The sequence below is a fragment of the Anser anser genome (assembly GCF_964211835.1).
Source record: "Anser anser genome assembly, chromosome: 24".
Classification (NCBI taxonomy): Eukaryota; Metazoa; Chordata; class Aves; order Anseriformes; family Anatidae; genus Anser; species Anser anser.
The window spans coordinates 7,007,920-7,033,873 of NC_139745.1; the positions used below are offsets into that span (position 1 = coordinate 7,007,920).

Here is a 25,954-nt window from a genome sequence, read left to right on the forward strand (position 1 = left end):
CGGGCCGTTGGGGTGGGGACAGGGCCAGGTCTCGCTCCTTCTCCACAGCTCCACCGTGCTGGCACTGTCCCGTGTCCCAGCAGGACACCACAGACATGTGCTGGAGCCCTGGGACTCCTTCAGAGGGGAGAGAAGACACGCTGTGTGAAAATCGTACTTGTTCAAACATGGGTCTGATCATCTCAGCAGAGAACAAAGCGCAAATGTAATCTATTAGACTCAAAAATCCACCAGCCAAAGTTACTCACAGCCAAAGTTATACACACAAATCCATTAATTCTTTTTAGTTTTATTTCAGCATTGAAGCTTTCTCAAAAAACAGAAGGGATTTTATCCCTCATCTTCACAATAGGAAATGAAAACTGTCTGGTCTATTTGAGATGGTTTTACAGCAAAATAAAGATGAGACATTACCTCCAGTGGCAAAGCACCTCTAGAATTTACCATAAAAACAGGTCATGGCAGCGCAGACCTTCCCTTACTCACTGTGCCTATGTCACATTTGAATAGCAATGGCAGGTAACGCACATTTGCTGTCCCGTGATTTAAAACAAAACATTTTTTAAATTATTTTTGATTTACTGAACTCAACTCTAGTGTTTGACATTAAAGGAAAAGCTAAAAGAAGCTTTTCAGGGGTTAGGCACACAGTCTCAGAATGCTGTATTAACTGAGAAGTGATTAAATGTGTGGACTCCTCTCGGTGGAAAAAAACAGTGTAATAATCAAAAACAGTCAGTTTGACACGTGAATCGCCATGCACAGTCCTCCCACCTGATGCTCTACATTGTCCTTTGCAAAAAAAAAATGGGAGCTGAGCCAGATTGTCTGCTTCTTCTAAAAGATGAGAATCAGCTTTCACAAGACATAGTTAGGAGCAAACCTGCAGAGAATCTGGTGAATTCCTTTCTACAGTGGCAGCAAAGCTGTCTACTTTTTTAGAAGGATAATAGATGCTATTAGTATTCCTTGTACACAGTCACATACTTTAAGATTTCATCTGGAAATTTATTTCCAGGAAGTCAGCACCACCTGGTGGCGTGACTTTTTTTTTGAATTTATAAAATTATTTTACTTCCTTAGGTGTCCTTCAAACAAAAGCTTTTAATCTGATCCACTGAAGATATTTTGGACCGTTTAGATAATACAAAAGAGCTCAAAATTATTCTATTTAAATTTGCAAATGAAGTCATGTAATTATCTCCTGCCACCCTACAAAAAGCTAGTATTTAGCTAGCAGCTCCATTAATTTATCTTAGTTCATACAGCACCCAACACACATATCAGCTTTAAAAGCTGACTACCAGCATTCCTGAGAGACTTTCAACCCCTATAATTCTCTTCTCAAATCCGCCCCCAGACCCAACTAGCTCTTTTTTTCCTGGCATGCAGGTATTGGTCTGGCTCACCATCCTCAAGTCAAAATAGAGGATAACATTTCCCACAACCCCCTTCAATTTATGATTTGAATTAGCGAATTCCTTAGTCACTTTCATGGGGGGTTAGTTTTCTAGGGACTTTTGTCAGCCAATGACAAGTATCCGCTTAGTTAAATTTCTCTTGCTTTAAATATCAATGATGACAAAGACTTCTGGCTTTTCTTCTTCACAGATCTGCATTGCCGAGTAAGTTATGGCTTTGACCTCTGTGCCCTAGAGTGAAAAAGACACAAAAGCATGAATTTTCTAAGCAAAATAAGACTAAGCAAGCAGTTGTGATAACGATGTGAGAACCAAACCCACATAAACATTATGAATATCAACTGTTTCACTACTTTATCGTACATCACAAAAAAAAAAGCCAACCATTGAGTTTGCCAGCATGAAGGAAGCATCAGCTCAACAGTTCAGAAATGTATTCACCAAAAAAAAAAAAAAAGCAGGATGTAAGATCTTAAGTTGTGCCTGTGATACCATTCAAATATGTTTATACTTGGATCTCTTGCCAACTTAGAGGTCTGACTTAGAAGACACCACCCTGTCCCCATCCTACCCCTAAAACATAAAGATGTACAGGTGAATCACTGCATACCTGAGGGTGTTTTTGTAAAGAGAACTCTTCTCCCCACCTTTAAAAGCAAAAAGAAAAAGAGGTGATCGTATTGGTAATATTTAATCAAATGTTACAGCTAGTTTCACTGACAAGCATAGGACAGTGAGACTTTGATTTAAAGCCTCAAAGAATGGTAAAGGAGTCCACAATCCATGTTTTAGAAAGCATCAGTGCCCTCCCAGTACATCACAGTATTTCAGAGAAACGACTGAGGGCAATATGTGTCTTCAGTGGAAGATATTCATTACTCAGTTAATCATTTAAAGCTCACCCAATTGATCTTATTTTGAATTGCATTCGGTCAATGTAAAGCACTTTCACCTCCTGCAGAGAAAGCAAGTGAAAAAATGTGTTAGCAATGTCTTCTATCTTCAGGCACAATATTTCATTAACAAGAATATTCCACTGTTTAAATGGAATCTAAAACCAGAAAATCTGAGCATTCTCAAAGACGTATACTGCTACTTGGAACATACAGACAGCAGAGCTGCCACTGAGGTATAATGGCAGGTAATGACTGTTTTTTGTGGAAACAAAGCTAAGTGCTTGCTTCTGAATTTTTTGTGCCTTGGTATCTTATTCTCTGCATTACACCTAAGTGATCTGTTGTGTCCCTTTTTCTTCCCTAAGGGGACACTGCATTCAGAGCTGGTACTATCAGAGATTTGACTTGTCCCACAAAATGGAAATAGAACAAAACAGAACACTTACCCTGGGTATAAAGAACTCATTAGCACTGAATTTATACAGCCACTCATCCAAGAAGTGAAAGAGAAGAGACAACATGTCATGCCCTGCATGATTGAAGCAGAGAAGGTAGTCAGTCAGTTGACTGTCCCAGTAAGAACACCCAAACATTTTTAAGAGTACAGCTGATGTACAGCTTCTGCACTAGAAGATTCAGATTAGTTATGCTTAACTGAATTTTCATCAACTGTTACAAAACTACATCTAAAAACTCAGAAGATTTTAGTACACTCCACCTGCAGGGTTCATAAAGTTCCAATATAAAAAGCCTTACCTTCTGCTTCTACCTCTACGGTATCCAGAGGTTCCACAGTCTCTGTATCAGTCATGTAGCCAAACATGGCCATAACGCACTGCTCAAATGCTTCTTCCAAAGTGTCTCCCCATGCATGCAGCCTAAAGAGACACAGGATAATTTACCACATCGTAACAATAAATAAATAAATAGATAAATAAGAGTATTATGCAGGTGAGAAATGTGAACATAAGAACAAATACAAAGAAAGTGACTGCACAGAAATGCTCGTCTATACCTATGCATTTGAGTAGATCACATAGATTTTTCTTCTTACAGTATGTGAGAAGAATTTCTTGGGAGAAAATTGATTTTTTTTAATCAAACAACAGGAACGTCCTTTTGCAATATAGCTAATTGATATCTATGAAAGTAGACTACTAAGAAAAAATTGTTGTAAGGGCAAGCATTTAAAAAAAGATTTCAAAAGACGCTTCCAAAGAACAGAAGCTTAATCAGAAGCACCTCAGCAATAATACTTTAGAAAAGAAACCAAGTATGTGGTTCTATGCCCTCTGAAGAGCAGAAATGAAACAATCCAAAAAACTCAGTACATGACATTTCCTAGTTCCATAAGGTGTACATCTGTAACCAGTCTTCAACAGTCATCCCAAACTTGTAGCAGTGTAAGAAATAATCCATTTGTCATATAGATAAATCCCACCTGCCCATACTTACTGCACATCTGCTGTGTGATCCAAATCTGAGGAGGAAGGAAAAAGAAAAGTCATGACATCACCACATATACTTTAAAATGAGGATAAAAAAATACTGTTGTTATAACAATAACTTTCTGCATTCATCTTGAGACATTAAACAATGATAATCTATTTTCCAGTGTATTAGGAAAAAATAGCATAGGTAAAGCCTTCTGCTCAATAGAAGAAAAATTGTGTTTAATACAAATTATGTCAGTGCCCTACATGTACATGTGCCCTATGTTCAAAGTATGGCTGTTGTAATGCAACAGGCTTCTACAAGTTAATTGCAACAAAAAATAACTAACCAACAATAAAGAGTTTTTGCTGAAGTCTGCAGGACTTAAAATTATTCATGCAGAGGATGAGATTTGCAAACGTTTACAGCTCAGTGAAAAAGTGTACCTGTCCACACCCAAAACCACCCATTATGCAAAAAGGAGAATTTTTAGAAGTATGTAATACAAAATATAAAGCAATCTTCACTAATAGCATAAGCTTAACATCCCAAGCATGTATCAAGTTTTACATTAACATCATTTATATTCCCTTAGAGAAACGAGAGAAATGGAAAATAGTGCCAGGTTGGTAGAAACAGGGCTATCTTGGGATGTAAATATGCCACGCTGTGATCACTCCAACTGAATGATTGTTCTGATGCTGTTTAGATCATTCCCACACTATTAACGGTTTCTCAACAACTGTCTCTAAAGCAAACAAATTCCAGTGAACGTAAAAGAAGAATAAAATCTCTTCCAGTTATAGAAACAACGTAACTATTGTAATCTGTCACCGTATTTCTGCATTGCTATCGAATAGAGATCTGAACACATCCTAAAAATACATCTTCTAACAGAGTAGTATAAACTGTCCCTCCAAACAGACACTGCTCAAACAGAAAACAGACACCCTGTGGTCTCCTGTGAGTGCCTTACGATGGCCCTTGGGCTGACGCGCTCTGGCTTGAAATTTCTTAGAAGTCATTCCAGGGGTGGGGAAAACAAGAAATAATGATCCTGTAGTTGTACATGTAGGAGGAAGAAAAAAAAAAAAAAAAAAAACACAGAAGACCAACACACTCTTCATTATCTCTTCTAATATAAGGGAAGTAGACAATGTACCGTCTAGCTAAGAAATAGCTCAAAAGGGTAAAGTTTTCAACCTGAGTCTCTTAACTAATTTATTCATATCATTTCCTTAGCACCTGTAACAAAAAAAGGCAGCTACCTTCTATAAAGAGAAACGCATATATCTCATCTATTTTCAACTACAGATGTATCCCGCAGTCTAAACCCACAAAACTCGCACATTACAAAACCCCACAAGCACCTAAACAGCGTATCCTGCTTTCTTCCTTTCTCCCCCACCCCGACTGCGCCGTCACATACGTGCCGTGTCAGGACAGCGTTAAAAGCACTCACATTCATACTTCTTATTGAGCGGGGGGTATTTGGCTTTGACAGCCCTCTGCTCCTCCGTCAGGTTGTAGTCCCTCTCATCGCCTGCCATAGCTGCCGGGCCGAGCACCGCTCGCTCACTTCCTGGTCGCACGGAACATGGCCACCGCCGCCTACGTCCAGCCTCGTGCCTCCCGTGATGCCGCTGCAGCAAAAGGGAGAAGTGATTTCAGGCGGTTTTTCACCTGGCAGCGGCTCGGTAACAGCCGTACGCAGGCTGGTGTATTTAAAACAAACACGTTACGCTGCTCGCTGCCAGAACTGGGGAAGGTTCAGTCCTGCCCCGCTCGGCTCACCGGCTGAGAGGAGCCGCACGCCGGCAGTGAGGGAGCGACCACGTTTCTTCTGCTGGCGTACAGCACCAGGCATTTGATTCATCCTCAAAACACTGTAATAATGAAAAATAATGAAAACGGCTATAAAGCAAATTAAACTTTCACGCTTCAGGTAAGCTTGGCTTCTAAGTTTTACAGCTGAGGGTACTCAGCCCTCTGGTACGTTACACAGCAAGCTGGAGCACCTACCGCCTTCAGACCCCAGGCTGGGATGGAAAACCTTACATACAGCTTTAAAGAAAAAAAGTATTTTTCCCTTCAAGAGAGGGACTTCATTTAAGGCTTCAATCCTAGAAAAATGGGCATGGCAAATAAAAGCGTGTGTGTTCATTTCCCCCAGAATTCCTTTTTTTTTTTTTTTTTTGAGAGTGGTATGGGTGTATTTCATAAAAAAAAAAATTAGAAGTCTGATTCTCAGATCAGACCTTAGCAGTTGCTCCATTTCACATCAGCTTACATTTGTAAATTGAACAGACCTAGATTGGAGACTGATTAACTTCAGGCTAATTATTTTTTCCTGAGATTAGAACCGTAGATTTTCAGGTACAGTAATTATTCTCATTTTCTCAATATTTTTGTGCGTTTTCAGATTAACCCACAGCTGAGCCCAAGACTTCCCCAAACAACACAAACAATAGATATGTAGGTGCCATATAATATTTATTAATAATGCACCTCGGCCTTTTCTCGCTGCTAGTCGCAGCAGCAGCAGCACACGGGGTTCCCGCTTCCAGGTAAGCTAGGTCTGCACGTTGTGAAGGGGAGTTGGGGGAAAAACGCAACGATGGGCGACTGCGGGCGGCGCAGGGCCCCAGGGGGTGCTCTGGAGGCGCTCAGGACCGGGCCAGGCCCCACACGTTGCCCCCGGTACCGGCGGGAGCCGCCACCCCCCCACGGGCCTGCCCGCGGGCGCTGCCCCTTTAAGAGCTGCTCGAGGGGCTCTCGCCGCCCGCCCCTTCCCCTGCGCAAAATGGCGGCTCCCAGGGGAGCTTCACCCCCCCCCCTTTCCCTCCCGGCCTCCCTCCCACGTGACCTCCGCGCGCGCTCGCGCGGCCGGCCTGTCCCCGCCCCGTGCCGCTCCCCGATTGGCCGCGGCCTCCCGGCGGCGGGCGCCGATTGGGCGGCGTTGGCGCGCGAACGGGGGTGCGCGGCGCGCCGGGGCGGCAGGCGGCGGGGGCAGGGAACAATAGAGCCGCGGCCCGACGGCTCCGCGCGGCCCCGCAGCGCCCGCCGCCGCCCCGCCATGGCGGACAAGGAGGGTACGGCCCGGCCCCGAGGCTTCGCCAGGCCCCGGCCAGGCCCCGCCGCGCTCGGGGACAGCCTGCGCGGACCGGGGGCGGCTCCGCCAGGGGGCGCGCAGCGGGCAGGGCCTCGCCGGGCCTGTGGGGCCTGCACCGGGCCGTGGGAGGGCGGGGGGAGGCCCCGCGGTGCTCCCGGGGCCCGTGAGGCTGCGGCGGGATGAGGGGGGCCTGGGGGGGCCGCGCCCGGGCCCGGGCCCGGGGAGCCGCGGGCTGCCGGGCCCAGGAGCTCGGTAGCAGCTCGGGGCCGCCCCCGCCTGCACGGGGCCGGGGCTGCTCCGGGCCCCGCAGCGCCTGAGGCAGCGGGGTTCGGGGCCCGGGGCTGTGCCCGCAGGGCCGTGTGACCACAAACCGGCCCTGGGCTCCCCGCTCAGTGCCCGTTTGTGACACTGTGTGTGTATTATAACTGTATTCACAACGCTAACGTGTGGTTTTTTAAAAAAAAATAGCAGCCTTTGATGATGCAGTGGAAGAACGCGTGATCAACGAAGAGTACAAAATATGGAAGAAGAATACTCCCTTCTTGTACGACTTGGTTATGACCCACGCTCTGGAATGGCCCAGCTTGACTGCGCAGTGGCTGCCGGATGTAACAAGGTGAGCTGCTCCTTCTCGTTAAACCACGGTAAATAGTAAATCTAGGATCCTTTATATTTTTTTGTTGAAGTAAGGCATTATATGATTCCTTTCTGTCTTAATTGCTTTTTGCGTCCTTGCCTTGCCAGCAGCAAGTTGAGGACCACAAATATTAGAGTCAGTGCAGACACTTTTATATTTAGGAAAATAAAAACCTTTTATCACTGAGAAGATATTTTCACACCCTTGATTTGATGCTTTTCTTCCTTCCGCTTCACCCTCTTTGAAAACAAAAGTCTCTTTTCTTCCAATGTATTAGTAAATATAAATATAACTTCAGTATAATCATTATAATCAAAGGCTATTGCAGTCAGCTCAGTGTTTGTGTGAACCCCTTTTGTTTCTCATGTAAGTCTCTTCTCTTGCAGACCTGAGGGCAAAGACTTCAGTATTCATCGGTTAGTGCTGGGCACCCATACTTCAGATGAACAAAATCATCTCGTGATAGCTAGCGTGCAGCTGCCGAATGACGATGCGCAGTTTGATGCTTCGCACTATGATAGTGAGAAGGGAGGTAAGGGAGCATAGGTGTCAACCAGGTGGAGTTTTAACCATTTTTTTCTCCTCCTATCAGTTGAATATTTCTTTTTTCTTAACGTTCAGGTAATAAAATTCAGATACTACTCCTAAACTGGTCGGTTTATTTCTAAGTGGTATCCTTACTTAATGGACAAATACTGTGTTTGATGTATCTGCATAATGTCTTGGAAGACCTATTGAAAAAGTAAGCAGGGAAAAACTTCACCCCTCTATTTTTCATCATGAGTCGACAATGAATTTCTTGGAGTACTGCTTACCTGGTTTTTATCATCACTTTTGCATTACATAAACTCAGTGAGAAAGTCACTCACGTAAAAGGATGTTTTATTTCAGAGGAGTGTATCACTTCAAATGTTCTCCTCTAGTCTGAATTCTGCTGCCTGATACTTGTGCCAGCCTGACTTGGATAAAAAGATGACTGTATTTTGTTCAGCGTATCAGCCTTGAATTTGATGCTTTCTGTAATCTTAGTTGGCTGTCAGCATTGCTGCAAGTTAGGCACTTCTCACTTTTGTGTGCTTGAATCAATCTTTCTATGTGGCGAAAGTCCTCAATGACCTAATGTTAGCTTTTGTTTTTACCAGAAGCCTGGATTATGCAATTTGTGTTTTGATCTTTGGGCTTCTTAGAGTTATCGATGAACACAATGTTGTCTAATAAATACTTAGTTTCTATTCTATCTTGATATTTTTCAAAAATACACTATTCTGATTAAAAAAAAAAAAACTGCAAACCTTCTTTTTGCCAGAATGTTGCTGTGCAAGTTCCTTAAAATAGTAAGTTACTGTAACTAACTATAGAGATATAAGGTGACTTTAGCAAGTTACATAGTTTCACGTTTCAGACCTTGTGCAGCAATTTCTTTGTACCACAATTTTGTCTGTTCTGCAATGCTGAGCTTTGATGTATTTGAAAGTGATGTTACAATACATTAATTTTAAATATACAGCACATATCTTCATTACAGATAAGAATTTTAAGTGGGATGAATTTGGGACTTGTTTTGTTCTAGGAGAAAACAGTCTTTAACTGTCTCTAAACTTAACCGAAGTCCTGATATTTTTATGTTATAAATATAGATATTTAAGGCAATGTGCCATTTGAAAACTGGACTCTTCTAGTTGTATGTTCTTGTGACTATTCCCCCAGAATAAGTAGTACCAGTAACTGAGTCTGGATCTGTGTGTCTTGATCTGAAAATGAGTAATTGTTTACAACTATTAAATTCCTTTTTTTTTTTTTTTCCCAGAGTTTGGAGGCTTTGGGTCAGTTAGTGGAAAAATTGAAATCGAAATCAAGATAAATCACGAGGGCGAAGTGAACAGAGCGCGTTACATGCCACAGAACCCCTGCATCATTGCCACAAAGACTCCATCCAGCGATGTCCTCGTCTTTGATTACACCAAACACCCTTCTAAGCCAGGTGTCTGAATCTTTGTCATGTCTGTGCTTCAGAGGTCATTAGAATATAAATGACAGCCGTTTCGTAAGAAAAGATTCTTAAGAAAAAGCTGATGTAGTGCAGAAGAGGTTGAAAACTCTTGTGGGTTGCATATCACTTGTAATTTTAGAGGAAAGTGGGCATTTAGTGTAAAAGGTTATTTTGTAGAGACGTGAACGTACATAGCTGATGTGTATCAGTACAAAGGTACGTGTTTTTCTCTTGCTGTTTTCCTGTGTTTTGCCATGTCAGTGTATGTGATGGTATTTGGAGTGGTAGAAGGTGGCTTGCTGGAAATGATATGATCTGCTGGGTAGCTGAACTGTTGTCTTGATCTGTAAGGATATTACCTCTCATTTACTGATGAGCTTGGCAAGATCACAGAGAGTAACTAGTTCTGCCAGTTACGGGGAAGATCAGAAGTGTATTTATCGCTTTTGAAGTAGGGTTGGAGATGATGAGAGAGAAAGAACAATATTCCACCAGCAGAATATTTAGGAAGAATTTTCTGAGCAGTAATTGAGTTGGGCTGCTGCTGTTCCTTCATCCAGCTAGACCAGGTGTGTCATGCCAGGGTATGAAGGTGGCTACTGGGCTTCTTTGACTCTTCAGCAGGTAGCATAGCACTAATTTAGAAAGGGCCACTGGTAGGTCATCCAGCCTAAAAATTTGCAGCTTTGAAAAAATCTGCAGTGTGTGTCTATTGGGCTAAGCAGACGACCTGCTCTGTGCTGTCTCACTGCTTTTTGTTTTAATGAGGTGATTCGTAGGTTGGGGGTAATGCTCGAAAGAACAAGGAGGCATCCTGTTGGAAATACAAAGCGAAGTTTAGTAAAGCACGGTAGAACTTAATGCCAGGTATTCCACGATGCACTGAAAGTGATACTAAGCATTGGAGTTCTTATGCTGCTGCTTTACAGACCCTTCTGGAGAGTGTAACCCTGATCTGCGTCTTCGTGGACACCAGAAAGAAGGTTATGGGCTGTCATGGAACCCAAACCTGAGTGGGCATTTGCTTAGTGCTTCTGATGATCATGTGAGTACTTTAAATATTAGCTGGGGTACAACCTGCACTTTATTTGTGACCCTCGGCAAAGGGTTAAAACTGTTTTTCTTTTTGAGGGGGAGGAGGCAGGGGAGGTGAAGAGAATTTCTGTCTCAAGATTCAAATTTATTTTGTTTTATTTTTTTTTTAAGACTATTTGTTTGTGGGATATTAGTGCTGTTCCAAAAGAAGGTAAAGTGGTGGATGCGAAGACCATCTTCACAGGGCACACGGCGGTAGTGGAAGATGTATCTTGGCACCTGCTCCACGAATCTCTTTTTGGGTCTGTTGCTGATGATCAGAAGCTCATGATGTAAGTGGGGTAATGTCTTTAGAGACTGAGCACTTCTGTCTGTTTTGCTTTCCCAGCTGTCCCCAAGTCCATCAGTAAAATGGGATTTAAGCCTTTATTTCTCCTTACAGCTGGGATACTCGGTCAAACAACACCTCCAAACCTAGTCACTCGGTGGATGCTCATACAGCTGAAGTCAACTGCCTCTCTTTCAATCCCTACAGTGAGTTTATCCTGGCTACAGGATCAGCCGACAAGGTAGGTCTGCCTTGAACTTGGAACATATTTGTTTAGTTTCTGATGTGTAAATGTAGATGTGTTATATTGGTTACTTCAGAAAAAAATGTTTTTGTGTCTTTGACTAGACTGTCGCATTATGGGACTTGAGGAACTTAAAACTGAAGTTGCACTCCTTTGAATCACATAAAGATGAGATATTTCAGGTATAACAAAATATCTTTCTTTTATGCTCTTAGTTCTACTTAGACGGCTGGGAAAAATGGAGAGTGTTCTTTTCCTCTATGTTTTTATTAAGTGTACTTGTGCTTAAAAGTCTCATGTGTTCTTTTCTCTCATCTGCTTATAATTTTCTGGTTTATTGTTGTAGAGATGTGTAGCTTTCTGTGTGGGGGGCAACTCCAGCACAGTTTAGAGTATCCAGAAAGCCAGGGTCAGAATGTAACAAGGAAATGTTTGAGAGTTTTGTCCACAATGCTAAGAGTGAAATACTAGCAGTACAGAGTAAATGTAAATTATTCATGGTAGCAGATTGAAGCAGGGAGGCACAGTGAAATGGCTGCAGTGTTTTCATCTTCTCAGCTTGGTCCTGTAAGAAGGCTTTAGCTGGTAGTCACTAAAGGGGACTGCTGGACCATCTTGTGACAAAAAATAATTGCTAATTTTGCTGGTTGTAAATATAGAAAGTTAACATCACTGGTAGCATGTGCTTAGCAGTTACAATATTTCCATCTCCAGCTCATGCATTAGTCAGAACCAAAATATGTAGATGGATTTTTTTGTAGAAGGGTTGGTACTTAAAAGATTCTGTACATAATTTTATTTAGAGGTAACTAGAGTCTTAAATGTCAGGTTAGTATGCAGAATTGTCTTCTTTTGTAATCCTGTGATCCTAGTGAGTGGTACGTTTTGGAGAGATTTATCTCCAGCAGCCATGGTTAATGTGAGCTTTTGGGCAGTTAAGCTGTATTGCAGCGATTTTCTTTTCATGTGTAAACCATACTTACTATTTAAGGAATCTGTAGTTTATATTCGTGCAGTCCTTATTAAGGAGTAGCTAATATCCTTGAGAGTTGTTTAAACTTCTTAACATGTGGCGTTTGTTAGAGGAGAGGGTATGTGTGGTACCATTTTGGTGCTCAAATGCCTCGTGAGTATATAAACTAATTGCTATCTTAGGAATGTAATTATTGGGCACATTTATATTTTGAGTTAATAGTGATTTGCATTTTCATAAAGCTCTCGTAAGATACAGCGGTGTTTGCTGTGAATGTCAGCAATGTTATGGCTTCTTAAAACTAATTTGCTTTCTAAATTCATCCTTGTCTGCAGGTTCAGTGGTCTCCCCATAATGAAACTATATTGGCCTCCAGTGGCACTGACCGCAGGCTAAATGTTTGGGACTTGAGGTAAATCCCAAATTAGTCAAGTTGTCATGACAAAATATTATTGATGAACTGCATCACAAAAAACAACAACAAAATAAACACAACCTTTTCATTTTTTCTTTTAAAGTAAAATTGGAGAAGAACAGTCCCCTGAGGATGCTGAAGATGGTCCCCCAGAGCTATTGGTAAGTCTTTTGAATCTCATTGATCGTTTTGACCTATGTCACTCATGTCTGTAACATAGATTTGAAAATGTTACCACCACCACCACTGGTTTTTTTCTTTCTCCTGTACTAGTTTATTCATGGTGGTCATACTGCAAAGATATCTGATTTCTCGTGGAATCCCAATGAACCCTGGGTAATCTGTTCTGTATCAGAAGATAATATCATGCAAGTCTGGCAAATGGTAAGTTGTTTGGGAAAGTGCAGGAAGTGGTAGATAAGAGAGTGTTGAACTGCCTGAATTTCAGCATTCCTGATTTATTTACAGCTCTCAGAATGACTTGCTTTGTAGAGCTGCCTAAGTCTCAAATGGGTTGTGAAATCTGTTTTAGATTTGGTAGAAACAAGGGTTTACAAATACTGAGAAATTGTTTTATTTCTCTATTTAAAAGGAAAAAAAAAAGGAGTACTGGTGTAGAAGTAATTTTTTTTCTTTTTGTGCTTGAATGAAAACAGTGTGTTTAAAAAAAAAAAGTGAAATTAAGGTTTCTGTTAGTTACTGTTGTTAACAAATGTTTGCAGATGATATAAATATCCCCCTGTGGATGGAGAGGGGTGAATAGAAAAAGCTTGCTAGTTTAAATTACCAGCTGTTGAAAGTTTTGGAGAACAATCTTGTGCAGTTCGAATAACCTCTCAAAGGACCATTCTTCTAATTTTGGTTTATTTATAGATTGGTTCACAGAGGTTTTGTCCTAGCAGCATTCTATATAGTTCTTCTGGAAGGTGCTGCTGCAAAGTAAAGGATCTATTAAACATATGCACAGTAGTCTTAATTGAAATAAGCCCTGCAGTGGTCTCTACTTTTAAGAAGTCAGATTTCCACAAGCTCCATGCAGTAACTTAGGGTACTTCTCAAATGTTTTGAAGACATTGCTATATCCAAAAAGAAATCTGTGTTGCAGCTTTTATGTTAAATAGCCTTGAGGGATCAGGGATAGGTAACTTACACGTGCAGATAAAAACCTGCCAGAACTTCTGGAAATGTTCTAGCAGATGGAGTCCTGTTAAATGAGGTGGTAAGTGCTTCGTCAGTTCCTCCGCTTCTGTCTTGCAGGCAGAAAACATATACAATGATGAAGATCCTGAAGGAAGTGTGGATCCAGAAGGTCAAGGATCCTAGATGATAACTCTTCCTGTTTTTAGTCTTTTTCCTTCTCTTCCTTCTCAACCCGATACTGACTTAACACTGGTTTTGAGACACACGTAGACTTTGTTCAGCCATCCTTCTGTAGATACCATCAACTGCTTTTTATCCCAGACAGTGAGTACTCCCTAAGGAAAGGGCTTAGCCCACTTAGCCCAACTCAGCTGGTTCCGCACTGTAGCTCCTTGGTCATATTTCCTACAGCAACCTCTTGTGTATAGAGCTGGCTGTCCCGTTTTAGCTGCTTTCCTCATACAGAGCGAACTTTTTTTTTCTCCTTATTTTGTCTTTAGCTTGCTACGGCTTTTGCCTAATTTAAACAAAAGTTAAATCAGTAGAGCTGCCAGAATATGCTTAAGCCAATGGAGATGATACAAGTGTTAATCCACTGGCAGTTCAGAAATGGAGTGTGGAAGGTCTTGCCCTGTTCAGTACAGCTCAGAAGTCTTGTGATTCCTTTAGTTAATCTGTACCTGTGTGGCTTTTTCTGCCTCTGCAGATACAAAAAAAAAAAAAAGGCAAAAAAAGACTAGCAGATTCTGACTTGAACTGAAATGATTTCTTTCTATATTTTTTTTCTCTACTGGTAATTCTGGGTTTTTCATTCCTTCCTTTGGTCCTATCCCTTTTCTCCGGTCTGCTGGGTGACAGCAGTTTGGATACATTCAGCTGTTCCTGCAGAGCATTGTTCACCTTCCATGTATCTTGCTCTATTGTGTGTTTCTTGAGCTGTGTTTTCACATATATTTCTTTCCTTTCTGTGAAATGGTTTTAAAAACTTGGGGCCACCAAGTTGTAAAGGTGTATGTTTTTACCAGCTGATGTCCCACAGAAGGCATGTCCCGTAATCTAAAACAGCATTGGTAGCTGGTACATGTAAAGCAAATTACATGTGGATGAACTACCTTTTTTAGGAGTTAGTCCTTGACCACTAGATCCTGCCCATCTTCCACTAGGGTGTCCTGTTCCACCAGCAACCTGTTACTCTCCATGTTCTTCATGACTAATTGCGTGTAAGTGCTTCAGATGGAATAAATTTTTTCTACATAAACGCTGCATTGCTGTGTGGTTTTGTGCTGATGGTTTCCTTCTGCATTGACTGTTTTCTTGAGAGTGAACTATTTCTTCAGAAAGCAGAGAAAGCGAGCATAAAGCAAGGGCGTAATCTCTACCTGTATGTGCCCTATGAGAGGGTAGGTGCTGGTATGTCTAGTCCTTACGTTTATAATGCATGCTTCTTCAACACCACCTCCTCCTGTTTCTGCTCCTTGCTTTGTGCAGTAAGCACTTAATAGCTCCAAGCAGTTGGGAATGCACGGGAGGGAGTGTGCCTTCCACCTGAGGTGTGCTGCTGTCTGAGTATTGGGTCTGCCTGTAGCCCTGACACAAGAATGATATATTTTTATGTAGTCTGCAGCGTGAATAGTTGGACACCTTACACGCACCATGGTTTGGCACACAAGCTTATTTTCCTTTGAGACACAACTTCAAGAAATCAAAAGCTCCTTAAACTGACCTTTATTTTCAGTGTGAGACTTTATATAAAGTGGAAACCTTTTATCCACAAGCTTCAGTTTCTGTGGCCCACATTGGAGCATGTCACAATACAGCAGACAGCACTTGAATTACAAAAGAGTCCTGTTAAAAGGATAAAGCTTCACCTGTATGTAAACTTCAAAAATCGACCCCCAACACCGCCTTCCCCAACACAACCTTCTGTGCAAGCTTACAATCCATCTAGGGAACAAGACAAGATACATTTTCCAAACACAGCAAAACATACATTGTTATTCTTCATATATGTCCTTTTATCAGTGCAAGTATAATTTTCTCTGCTCCTCTGTGGAAAAGCAGTTTTACAAGAAGATCAGCAGCACTCTGGCATTCCTGACTTCAGGCAGCCGCTGTACAGCAGGCGAGATAAGCAGTGAAAGGAAACGTCCCCTGCAGCTGCCTCTGTCCTCCGCTTCTGCTGTGAAGAAGAAGTGTGTTGTTTTTAACAGTCTTCGTCTGCTTTTTCTTCTTTTTTGCAAAGGTGTCCGTAGATTTCTAAGCAGCCCCTGTATGGGTAGAAAGTGAATTTAGTGTCCCGAATATGGAATATATGAAATGTGTAAGCTCTTCTGGCTGGAGAAAATGGGCAACAGGGAGAGACTACTTCTGAAAAGTCTTCCATTTCATGATGTGGAAGGCAATCAGGTGACACTAACAGTGGCTCAGCACGTGGTGCTGTGGCTGTGCAGACGCAGGGCCAGCCCCACCAGAGCCCTTGGCAGTCTCGCGAGCTCTGGCAGGAGGGAACCTGAGGTCTGGTGCAAGCTGTGGGAGGAGGCAGCTCAGACATATGTAACTCGGGTCCCTGGTTCAAATGTGGAACTCGAGGTGCCCTGACGTTTAGGAGATCTGGAGCCCTGTCACTTCCCATGATGGCAATTTGCAGATCCCCAGGAATTTAGAGTGCAGCTGCACCTGGGCTTGGATGTTGGCCTCTGCAGCCTGCAATTCAGACAGACCCCACGCAGCAGAGACGTGGGGTTGCTGGGATCTGTTCAGAGTTGTCAATGCGGTTACCCTCGTTAATAAATCCTGCACTGACTGCTGATATGACAGGCCAAAACAGGAAGATCGCCTCGCCCTGGCTTATCGTGCTACAGTCTTTCGTGGATAAAAGAGAACTGCAGCTGCTGGTGGTGGGCAATGCCCTCGCATGGCGCGTGGGGAAGGGGAAAAAGGAATCCTACAGTGGCAGTAAAGCGCCAGAAAATGCTTAAGGATGTGCACAGCTGAGATTGGAGGAATGCACAACAATGCAAAGCCTGGTAAGTAAAATAGTCCCCAAACCGAGGGACATTTTCTGGAGCTTTAAAACCTGTATAGTGAAGAGGTCTGGAGTGAAAGCAGCCGTGTAGGTTCATAAGCAGGAGGTGGGTCTCTGTTGAAGAGCATCTGCAGCAATGTTCCCAAACCGAGAACTCTGCTCCCTTCCATGTGTTCCTAGGGAAATATTTTTTTTTAAGTTGCCGCGCCTGCCTCTTGGAAGGCAGCCCCTGCTTCTATTTTGCACAGAACTTTCCATGACATCGCTACATGGCAAAGGGTCGGAGTTTCCACGGCCGCAGCCCGTGCCTTCCGCGTGTGCGGGGCGAGGAGCGCCAGGCTCGCCCGCTGCCAGCCCTCCCCGGCCGCCTCGGGACGGACAGACTGACTTGTAAATGGACAGCTCCTGGTGCAGGCTGCTCCGCAGCTCCTCCAGCTCCTGGTTCTTGCGCTGCTGGAGCTGGACGCCGTTCTTCAGCTCCTTCAGCCTGTCCTCCAGCTCCTCCACTTGCTCCTGGGGGTGAAGAAGCCAAGACCGAGTTATGGGGGAGCAGCTGTGCGCCGTACGGGGCTCTGCCTGTCTGTGCTCTGCTCCAGGCAGGAGCAGCCAGGCCAGCAGCTGCCAGCCATGGTGTTAAGAAGCCTCTGCAGAAAAGCTTTGCTTTCCTACGAAGGTGGGAGCCAGGGCTGGAATGCAGCGCGTGCTTTGGCTTCCCTGCTGGCTGGATTTGTCCCTTACGCTGCTAGGTGTGCGTTTGAAAAGCTGTCAGCGCTGTGTAAATCTAAAACCCTTGAGAAGATAAACACAGGACTGGGAAAAATAAAATGTGGAGGCACACCAGGGGCTCCCCAGGGTCCCAGCCGCTGAGCGAGGTGGGATCCTGGAGGTGCCCGTGCTGCAGCCACAGCCCCGGCCAGCCCCAGTCTGTGGGGACGCCGGCTCCGGGCAGCGGTGGTGGCCGGGAATCTTGGCAGCGAGACGGGTAGCAGAGCCGCCTTGCCAAATGTGCTCTTGTGGATATTGAATTGCATTTTCTCTCTGCACGAGGTGATGCGGGGGATGCCTGGCACGGCCCCACGTCTCTTTTCCAGCACCCACAAGCAGCTCTCATCAAATGCTGAGCTGCGGTGCTGGTGCTGTACCTGCACCTCCTGTCTGTCCCCTGGGGTATCGGGACGTGTCTGTGCGTTTCTGGGCTGACACGGCTTTACCTGGAGCAGCAGCCTGATGACCCACGTGTGGGCCTGCCCTGGAGGGCTTCCCAAAACGCAGAGTGTTTGCTCATGCCTATGTAACGGTCTTTTCATGCTGAGCATCCAGACCAAGCAAGGCACAGTGCTGCTGAGTCACCGAGTTTTAGACTTTGGGGCTTCTTCAGGGGCACAAAGTAAATCCTCAAGGAGAAAAGTGTCAGGGAGGGGGATGCATCTGACTTGAACCCACGGGAGATATTTCACTTCGCTGCCCTCCTTATCCACCCCTCTCCCCCCTTGTCCCTACGAGCCAGCCCTTTGACATCCCCATCCTTTGTGCCCCCAGACAGCGATTCCCAAACCTGAACGCACCGCCGAGGACGCCTACCCGGTACTGCCCGACCTCTTCATCACGCTTCTGCTTGACGAGGATGATCTGCTCCTCCAGGCTCCTGTTCTGCAGCCGCAGCCGGCTGACCTCCCCCTGCAAGGGCCGCAGGGCCTCCTTCATCTCCTGCATCTCCCCCTGCAGCGCCTGCAGCGCCTTGGCCCCGGCCTCGCGCCGCTCCAGCAGCCGCAGCAGCTGGGGCTCGTAGTGCTCCTCCAGCCCCCGGCGGCTCTGCGCCACGTAGCTCTCGAACTCCATGGAGAGCCGGCGGCTCTCCTGCAGGTACTGGTTGTCCTCCCGACGCGGCGGAGCCTCCAGCCGCTGCCGCAGCGCCTCCTTCTCCTTCTCGCAGGTCTCCTTCAGGCGGGACAGCTCGCCGGAGAGCTGCCCGGCCTGGGTCTCCAGCTCGCCGCGGTAGGCAGCGTGCTGGGAGAGGTCGTGGCGCCGGCTCTCCAGCTGGTACTGGCAGGCCACGCACTCCTTCGTCACCTTGAAGAGCTTCTGCTTGATCTGTCGGATCTCATCCTTCAGGTTGTCTCTCTCCAGCTCCACCTTGGCCAGCAGCCGGCAGGCGGCCTGGATCTCCTCGTGGGCATGGCGGATCTCCTGCAGCGCCGGCTCCCGGAGCTGCGCCAGCTCCTCGATCAGGCTGTCGCGCTCTTTCTCCAGCTGCTCCACGGCTTCGATGCACTCCTGGAAGTAGTCGCCCAGCTCTTCGAGGGTGAGGCACCGACACTCTGTGCCCTCCGTGTCCAACGGGGTGCCTGCCCCCTCCGCATCCATGTCCAGTGGGATCCCTGCCCCCTCTGCGTCTACCTCTGGTGGGATCCCTGCCCCGTCTGTGTCCATGTACAGCGGGATCCCTGCCCCGTCTGCGTCCACATCCAGCAGGAGTCCTGCTCCATCCACATTCAGTGGAAACCCTGTCCCACTGGCATCCATGTCCAGCAAGATCCCTGCTCCATCCGCTTCCACATCTAATGGGATCCCTGCTGCATCCACATCCAGCGGGATCCCTGCTCCATCTGCTTCTGCATCCAGTGGGATTCCTGCCCCATCCACATCCAGCGGGATCCCTGTCCCACTGGCATCCATGTCCAGCAGGATCCCTACTTCATCTGCTTCCACAGCTACCGGGATCCCTGCTCCATCCACATCCAGGGGGATCCCTGCGCCATCTGCTTCTGCATCCAGTGGGATTCCTGCCCCGTCCACCTCCAGTGGGATTCCTGCCCCGTCCACCTCCAGTGGGATTCCTGCCCCGTCCACATCCAACGGGGCTCCTGCCCCGGCTGCGTGCTCACCCAGCAGTGGCCCTGGCATGCTGAGGTTCAAGGCAGCGTCCCCAACGTCTGCCTGCAGCTCCTGGCAGGCTCCTGGGCTGCCCACGCGTGCAGAAGCAGCCCCCACGCCCAGCGCTGGCTCTGAGGGGCTGCGCGGAGCCTCCGGGTGCGGAGGAGTGCCCGCAGCCTGTCCCTGCGGGGCCGGGTCCGCTCCTGCTTCATCCAGCCGCGGTTCTGGAGGGGGCTCTGGCTCTGCCATCAGGTCCCTGCAAAGGAGGGGAGACGTCAGCCAGCACAGTGACTGCCACAGGTCCCTGCACTCCCTGTGCAGACCGGGCAGCGGTGCTGCTTGCGTGGCCTGAGGACAACTTTGACCCAAGCTGTTTGCTTCAACGTGGGCCAAAATAAAGGAGCAAAACCATCCCAAAGAGAATGACTGGGGCAGAGCAAGGGCGAGTGCTTCAAAACCCAGCAGCACTTCTGTCCCCGCAATGGGGAATGACCCGTGTGGGTCACCCCAGCAGCACCGCCGGCACCGGCGCGATGGCAGCAGGGTGGCCGGCGGCTCTCACGGCACGGCCGGTGAGGCGCTCCCAGTGAACGTGCCCGGATTCCAGCTCCGTGGCATAACCTCACGGCAGGGGAATGCGCTGCTAAAGCGCAGGCGGGCTCCGCGCTGGCTGAGGCCGGAGCAGAGCACGGCACCGGGCCCGCGGCAGCCCCGGCGCTGGCTTTGCAGTGTCATCCGAGCCAGGCTTTATCCCCGGCAGGCACCTGCCGCCGCCACCACAAAACGCTCCCGGCTCACGTTCACCCGGGTGCTATTTGGGGCAGGAGCTGAGCACGGTCCTGGGTCCGGCGGGGGTTTTTTCTGCCATGGGGGCAGCGGGGAGATGCTCTCACCTCCCGGCCCCGCGGGCTGAGCTCATATCTCGTCATCCCCAAAGGAATGAGCGCGGGCTGGCACCGAGCGGCCTCGGCTCGCTGCAACGGCTTTAAGGAAAGAACAGATTTTCACCGGTACTTTCTCTCCTAATAAGGCAGTTTTCTGCAGCGATGACACATCGCAGCCTCGGACCCAGCGGCCTGACCGCTGGGGCTGGGGAACACGGGGAGAGGTGGGGAGGGGGCTGCGCAGGGCTTAACGTGCCCCCCTCCGCTGCCAGCGTTTATTTTTCAAACTTACCAACTCCCTGCTGCGCCTGTGGGGCGCGCTCCCCCTGCCACCCCCTCGCCCCCGCTCTGGGTGCCTGCGATGCTCCCTGGGGGGGCTGAGCCTCAGCACCCCCCCTCCAGCCCAGCACCCCGGGGTCTCGCAGCGCCCTGCCCTGCCCCACGCCCCCCCCCAGCCCCTCTCCCCCCGCACCTCCCCGGCTTGTACCTTGCTCTCCAGGAGCCCGGTGCCCCCGGCGCTGTGCTGCACATGGGCTTAGCATGGGGCGGGTGGGGGTTATTAATACACGGGGCTGGAAATCAGACTCCCCCGGCAGCCGCTTCACCCGGCTGCAGCGCCAGCTGCGGGTGCTGCCGCCCTCCGCCCTGGGAGGAGGAGGAGGAGGAGGAGGAGGAGGAGAAGGAGGAGGAGGAGGAGGAGGAGGAGGAGAGCGGGGAGGGCCATGCCTGCATCCCTGGCAGCAGCAGCCGCAGGGCTGGCTGCAGCCCCACATCTCCAGAGCATCCCTGCCAGCCCCCATGCCGGGGGGATGTGATGGGGACGTGGGGGTCCCTGGGCAGGGGGGGCGTCCCTGGGACTGCAGGGGTCTGTGTCCAGCGGGGGCGGCTGGAAGGGGCACGGCGGGGGAGGCAGCACGTGGCCGTGAATCGGTGCGGCCTTATCCTGTGCACGGAGCAGGGGTTTGGCGGGGTGCTGGCAGCACAGCGCCTCACGGCACTTGTTATTTATTGAAGCACACGAGTATATTAAATACCAGCACTTCAGGGGCTCCATCGTCCCAGTGCCTGCAGAGCGCAGCCCCCAGTTTCCCACCCGTGCCCCCCTTTCTGCTCTCCAGCCTGGGGCTGGGGGCCCCGGCCGCACTCCCAGGCGCTGCCGCTGCCCTCGCTGCTGCCCTCGCCACTTGGGGCTCTGCTTTCCGCCCTTGCTCACCCACCCGCCCTCCCCGCAGGACCCCAAACCCACCCTCTGGGTTACTATTATTAGCATGTATTTATATGTAGTGCGTATTTTAGATATATTGCCACATCGGCGTGTGTGCAGTGGCCCAGGGGGACAGCGTGGCCAGTGGGCACTTGGCCCGGCCACCCCCGGTGTGGGGCTGGAGGAGGTGAACGGCAGAAGCAACTGATTAAAGCGAAGTTAATTAATGTATCAAAGCAAAACAGAGCCTACCTCCGCCCTGGCAGTGCCCGCTCAGGAAGTCGGCACTCGCGGCTCAGGAAGTCGCCAGCTTACGTGCCCCGAAATCGCCCAGCAACGCGCACCACGGCTTGCAACATCACGAAATGCCACCCTGTCCCCGTCCCCGCGTCACCACCTCCGTCACCTTGCTCGCCGCCGGGTTTAAAATAACTGCTCTTGTCCATCTCCCGGGCCTGCTGGCACACGCGTGCAGGGGAGCAGAGCTTTAAAAGGAAAGGGAAGATTTGGGTGTTTGGCTTTTTTCAGCCCTGTTGCTTTTTTCAGCACAACCCACCTTTTTTTTCTCCCCGCTCTCTCTTTTTTTTCCATGAAGCGCCTCTCTTCGTGCTGAGGCTTTTGACTCACTAGGAGAGGAATGCTGTTAATTCGGACAAGTTGTGCGTATAAATATACATCTGTATCTGCGATTGCCAAGGGGAGAAACCTGCGGGTCAGGCGGGCCGGGTGCAGCAAACCCCTTGTAGGGGATGAGGGGAGGACGGCAGCGCCGCTGCGAGCCGGCCGGCGTGCCTGGGCACCTGCCAGGGGACGGCCAGGGGGCTGCAGGGGCTCAGCTGTTCCCGGTAAGAGGAGAGCCCCGGCTGTTTTGTGGACATAACCAGGCAACGGCCGGCTCGGGTGTCAGACCCGCCGCGGCTCCGTCCCGCGGGGTGCGACGCCCTCGTGTGCGAGCCGCCCTGGACTTTGCTCCGGCAAACAGGAGGGAGAGCGAAGGCAGGAGCGTATCTGGGAGGGGAAATGTTCCAGCTGTTGGAACAGGATAAACCACGGCGTCTCCGGCTGCTCCTCCACCCCCCGCAGCGTCCTGGCACCGGCCTGGCAAGGGCTGAAGGCAGCTGGGAGAGATCGGTGCGTGGCATCGCGGCGCCCGCCCTTCGTGCCCCTGCCTCTGGTGCTGCTGGCCCAAGGGCAGGGACGGATCCTGGGCTCTGAGGGCAGGGCTCTGTCCCAGGGCTGTCCCGACAAGCCTCGGGGACAGACTTGGGGAACCAGGGAGGCTTTGTGGCCTTGGCAGCTCCTGTGGCTCCGTCGGCGCATGCAGCACCACAGGGCACCCAGCCCGCCCGAGCCCCAGCGACTCCAGGTGCTGCTGCCAGCCCCATGCCCCCACATGTGGCTAACAAGGGCCCGGTGCGGGGCTCAGCACCCCGAGCTGTGTGCCGAGGCTGCGAGGGTCTGGCTGCGGCCCCATGAGCAGTGCTGCGTCCAGCCCCACGTGTGGGAGCTCAGGGGGAACGTGTGATTCATCGCCAGAGCTGGGAGAGCTTCCAGGGAAGGATCCTGGGTGGGGAGGGCGGCTGCACCCTGCCACCGCTCCGGCCCCTGCCCTCACCTCCTGCCTCAGTTTCCCCGCTGAGAGCTGAGATGCCGGGCAGCCGTGGGGACACCGCCGTGAGAGCCAGCATGGAGCAAGCGCCGCGGTCATGTCCCAGGACCCAGTGCCTGGGGCTCGCCCCGCTCCCACCAGACCTGTCTCCAAACTCCCAGATAAGGATGCTCAGGGCCCTTGCGAGAGCGAGGCAAGGTCACCGGCGGGACGGAGGGGGAGGAGGGGGAGGAGGAGGAAGAGGAAGAGGGCAGTGTGGGCACGTACCCAGCTGGGCCTCAGGTAGAGATGAAAGTGGGAGCCCCACGGTGCCGTCCGCCCACGGCTCCAGCGGGGACCTTGGCGGCTGCAAGGGATTGGGGCTGGACCCTGCCGCAGGCTGCAGGCGCCGGCGGCTCCGCTTATCTGGGTGCCGGGGCCGCTCTCCCGCAGCGAGGGGGAACCAGGAAAGTGCCGCTACTGTGACCGCTGCTGCTGAACGGACGCTGTCCTGGCCAGGGAGCGCAGCAGGGACAAGAGCTCTGTCCCTTTCGGGGACCCAGTGCCACAGCCCCTGCGAGTGCCTGCCCCGAACTGCGCTGCTTCTGCTTTATCTCCCTTTGTGCAACCCAGACACCGGCTTTAAACATTTGCGTCAAGGCTGTTTGTCCCGGCGGCGCTCCCGCAGCAGCCACCCCCGCGACGGGATCGTCCCCCGCATGCCGGCCACGCTCCGGCCATGCCCACGGTGTGCGTGTGTGTGTGTGCATGTGTGTGCATGTGTGCACGTGGCTGTGTGCATGTGTGTACGTGTGTACGTGTGTACATGCGTGCAGGTGCCTGCCTCAGCATGCAGGCTCAGCCCCCCACAAGCACCCCCAGCAGCCGCAGGGTTCCCCGAGCAGCCCCGCATGCGGCGGGCACTGGCAGGGGTGGACATGGAGGGGTCAGGCCTGAGGCATCTTTGACACAGCAGTGATGAAGCCTGGTTTCGTGACAGCCCTGCCCCGTGCACCGCTCACTGCCGGCCCACGGGGCACTGACGGGCAGATAACGCCCACAGCACCCACGCAGCACCCTGGGGTGCACGGAGGAGCAGGGACCAGGCCGGGTGGGATGCACACTGCCGCTTACCCCTCACCCTTTCCCTCAGTGCATGCCGCACACCAGAGCAAAGCGCCGTCCCCTTTCACTCCCCCAGCTTTTATAAAGCACGTTTTTAAAGCAGCAAGTGCAGAGCTAATTTTAAGCACCGCAACAAACGGCCTCTGTGTCCCGGCGATCGCTAACGGGGGCACTGCTGCAGAAAGGGCTCGGCGCTGGGTTTTTCCATTTCCTGGGGCGAGCACCGGGGAGCAGCTGCTCCGGCTTCTGTCCCTTGTGGGGGGGTTTCCAGCGGCACCTCTGGCTCTGGGGTGCATTGGGGTGGGAGATGGCACCGCTGGGGCTCAGCAGGGTGGGCGGCTGGGCAAGGACCTTGTCCCCACTGCCCACAGGCACCGCAGGCGTTAATGAGTCACGAGGCTGTGCCCGTGGAGCCAGCAGGTGCCTGGCCCCGAGCACGGATCCGTCCCAGTGCCTCCAGCCAAGGAAAGGGAACGTGGGCAGGGAAAGGGCCGAGGGAACCCAATTGTGCCGAGCCCGGGCCGTCCACATGCGAGCAGCAGAGCTTTGGTGACTGCCCAGGGGCTGGAGTGTGCGGTGCTGCGGCTGGTGGCACCACTGGGTGCTGCTGGGGACGCCACCTCCGTGGGGACAGGCAGGGCTTTGAGCTGCTGTCCCCTCCTGTCCTCTGCATCGCTCCCATGGGAGCCGAGCTCCAGTCAGACGCTGCCCCAGGAGCACAACTGATCCTCGCTCTCCTATTTGGACAATGCCCTGTAACTGCGTGCAAAAATATTTTTAAAACTGGTTCTGCTGAGTCTGAGGAGGGGAGAGAGGAGAAAGAAGTGATCTTTTGGGGGAGGGCCCCACATCCCCGTGCTCCAGCGTTGTTAATGCTGAACGGCAGCAGGACACCGGGATTTGTGAGGCCGCAGGAGCCGTGGTACCCAGCCCCAGATCCCACCCCTGCACCGGCCGGGGGCGTGCAGGGAAGCCCACGGGAGGGCCAGGCTTCTTGTTTTGTAAATTCTTCTAGTCATTTCCAGACATTGGCAAACTCCCCCGGGCACGCAGCCAGGCCGAGCGCGAGCCTCCGGGAAGGATGCATTTTAAATGCAACATCGCAGCCTCTCCCATTAGGAAGCGCATCCTCACGGGGAACCCGAACCCGGAGCGTGCAGAAACCTTTCCCGAGGGGCTGCTGCCACCGATATGGGGTGCGTGGCGGCTCCGGCGTGCCCCGCCACCCCCTTTTAGCCCACCACGGTGGTTGCGTTCCGCGTGCGAGCGGAGAAATCGCTTGTCATAGATCCACCGGTGCTCCTGGGGAGAGCGTGCCAGCTCCCTGCCGTGCGGGGGAATAACTAACCCCCGAGCCCCTTATAAACTTGTTCTTTGGGTGTGTGGGGGGTCTCCCATCATTTGGGGCAGCGTTGTGTGGGGTCCGCCGGGGGATGGTGGTGAGGTGGGGACACACGCGCACGACCCCCGGTGTGCGCCCCCCTCATGAGAGGGGCCGGGGGCTCCGCCTCGGGCCCGGCCTCCGCCCGTTGGGGGCCCGAGGCGGAGCCCCCGGCCTCGGCCCCGATCGCCCCGCAGGTGGCTCCGGGCCTCGGGTCCCCCACCTGCGGGGCGGGCGGAGCCGGGGGC

At 50.3% G+C, this 25,954-nt stretch overlaps 3 protein-coding genes across 7 annotated transcripts; 1 reads left to right on the forward strand and 2 right to left on the reverse strand.

Moving 5' to 3' along the window:
* Positions 1-273: 273 nt before the first annotated feature.
* Positions 274-6,514, reverse strand: ZBTB8OS (zinc finger and BTB domain containing 8 opposite strand). 3 transcript variants are annotated; one of them, XM_083810074.1, is made up of 9 exons: positions 6,260-6,514; positions 5,546-5,637; positions 5,214-5,394; positions 3,773-3,797; positions 3,074-3,195; positions 2,764-2,846; positions 2,324-2,376; positions 2,032-2,068; positions 274-1,652 (listed from the first exon to the last, which is right to left on the reverse strand). In XM_083810074.1, exons 3-9 carry the CDS (start codon positions 5,299-5,301, stop codon positions 1,566-1,568), a joined length of 495 nt encoding a protein of 164 aa, XP_083666200.1. In that variant the 5' UTR covers positions 5,302-5,394; positions 5,546-5,637; positions 6,260-6,514; the 3' UTR covers positions 274-1,565. The 3 variants fall into 3 exon arrangements, with proteins under 3 accessions (XP_083666200.1, XP_083666201.1, XP_083666199.1); XM_083810075.1 differs by lacking the exon at positions 6,260-6,514 and having other exon boundaries at positions 5,546-5,649; XM_083810073.1 differs by lacking the exon at positions 6,260-6,514 and having other exon boundaries at positions 5,214-5,684.
* A 151-nt stretch (positions 6,515-6,665) lies between these two features.
* On the forward strand, positions 6,666-14,883 carry RBBP4 (RB binding protein 4, chromatin remodeling factor). Of its 2 annotated transcripts, none has more exons than XM_083810013.1 (12): positions 6,666-6,843; positions 7,332-7,479; positions 7,887-8,032; positions 9,308-9,481; positions 10,420-10,535; positions 10,697-10,857; positions 10,968-11,094; positions 11,202-11,279; positions 12,406-12,482; positions 12,589-12,646; positions 12,759-12,869; positions 13,743-14,883. In XM_083810013.1, exons 1-12 carry the CDS (start codon positions 6,828-6,830, stop codon positions 13,806-13,808), a joined length of 1,278 nt encoding a protein of 425 aa, XP_083666139.1. In that variant the 5' UTR covers positions 6,666-6,827; the 3' UTR covers positions 13,809-14,883. The 2 variants fall into 2 exon arrangements, with proteins under 2 accessions (XP_083666139.1, XP_083666140.1); XM_083810014.1 differs by having other exon boundaries at positions 7,335-7,479.
* Positions 14,884-15,335: 452 nt separating this feature from the next.
* Positions 15,336-25,880, reverse strand: SYNC (syncoilin, intermediate filament protein). 2 transcript variants are annotated; one of them, XM_083810011.1, is made up of 4 exons: positions 21,865-25,880; positions 18,232-19,780; positions 17,039-17,163; positions 15,336-15,892 (listed from the first exon to the last, which is right to left on the reverse strand). In XM_083810011.1, exons 2-4 carry the CDS (start codon positions 19,771-19,773, stop codon positions 15,829-15,831), a joined length of 1,731 nt encoding a protein of 576 aa, XP_083666137.1. In that variant the 5' UTR covers positions 19,774-19,780; positions 21,865-25,880; the 3' UTR covers positions 15,336-15,828. The 2 variants fall into 2 exon arrangements, with proteins under 2 accessions (XP_083666137.1, XP_083666136.1); XM_083810010.1 differs by lacking the exon at positions 21,865-25,880 and adding an exon at positions 20,896-21,064.
* Between the last annotated feature and the right edge of the window lie 74 nt (positions 25,881-25,954).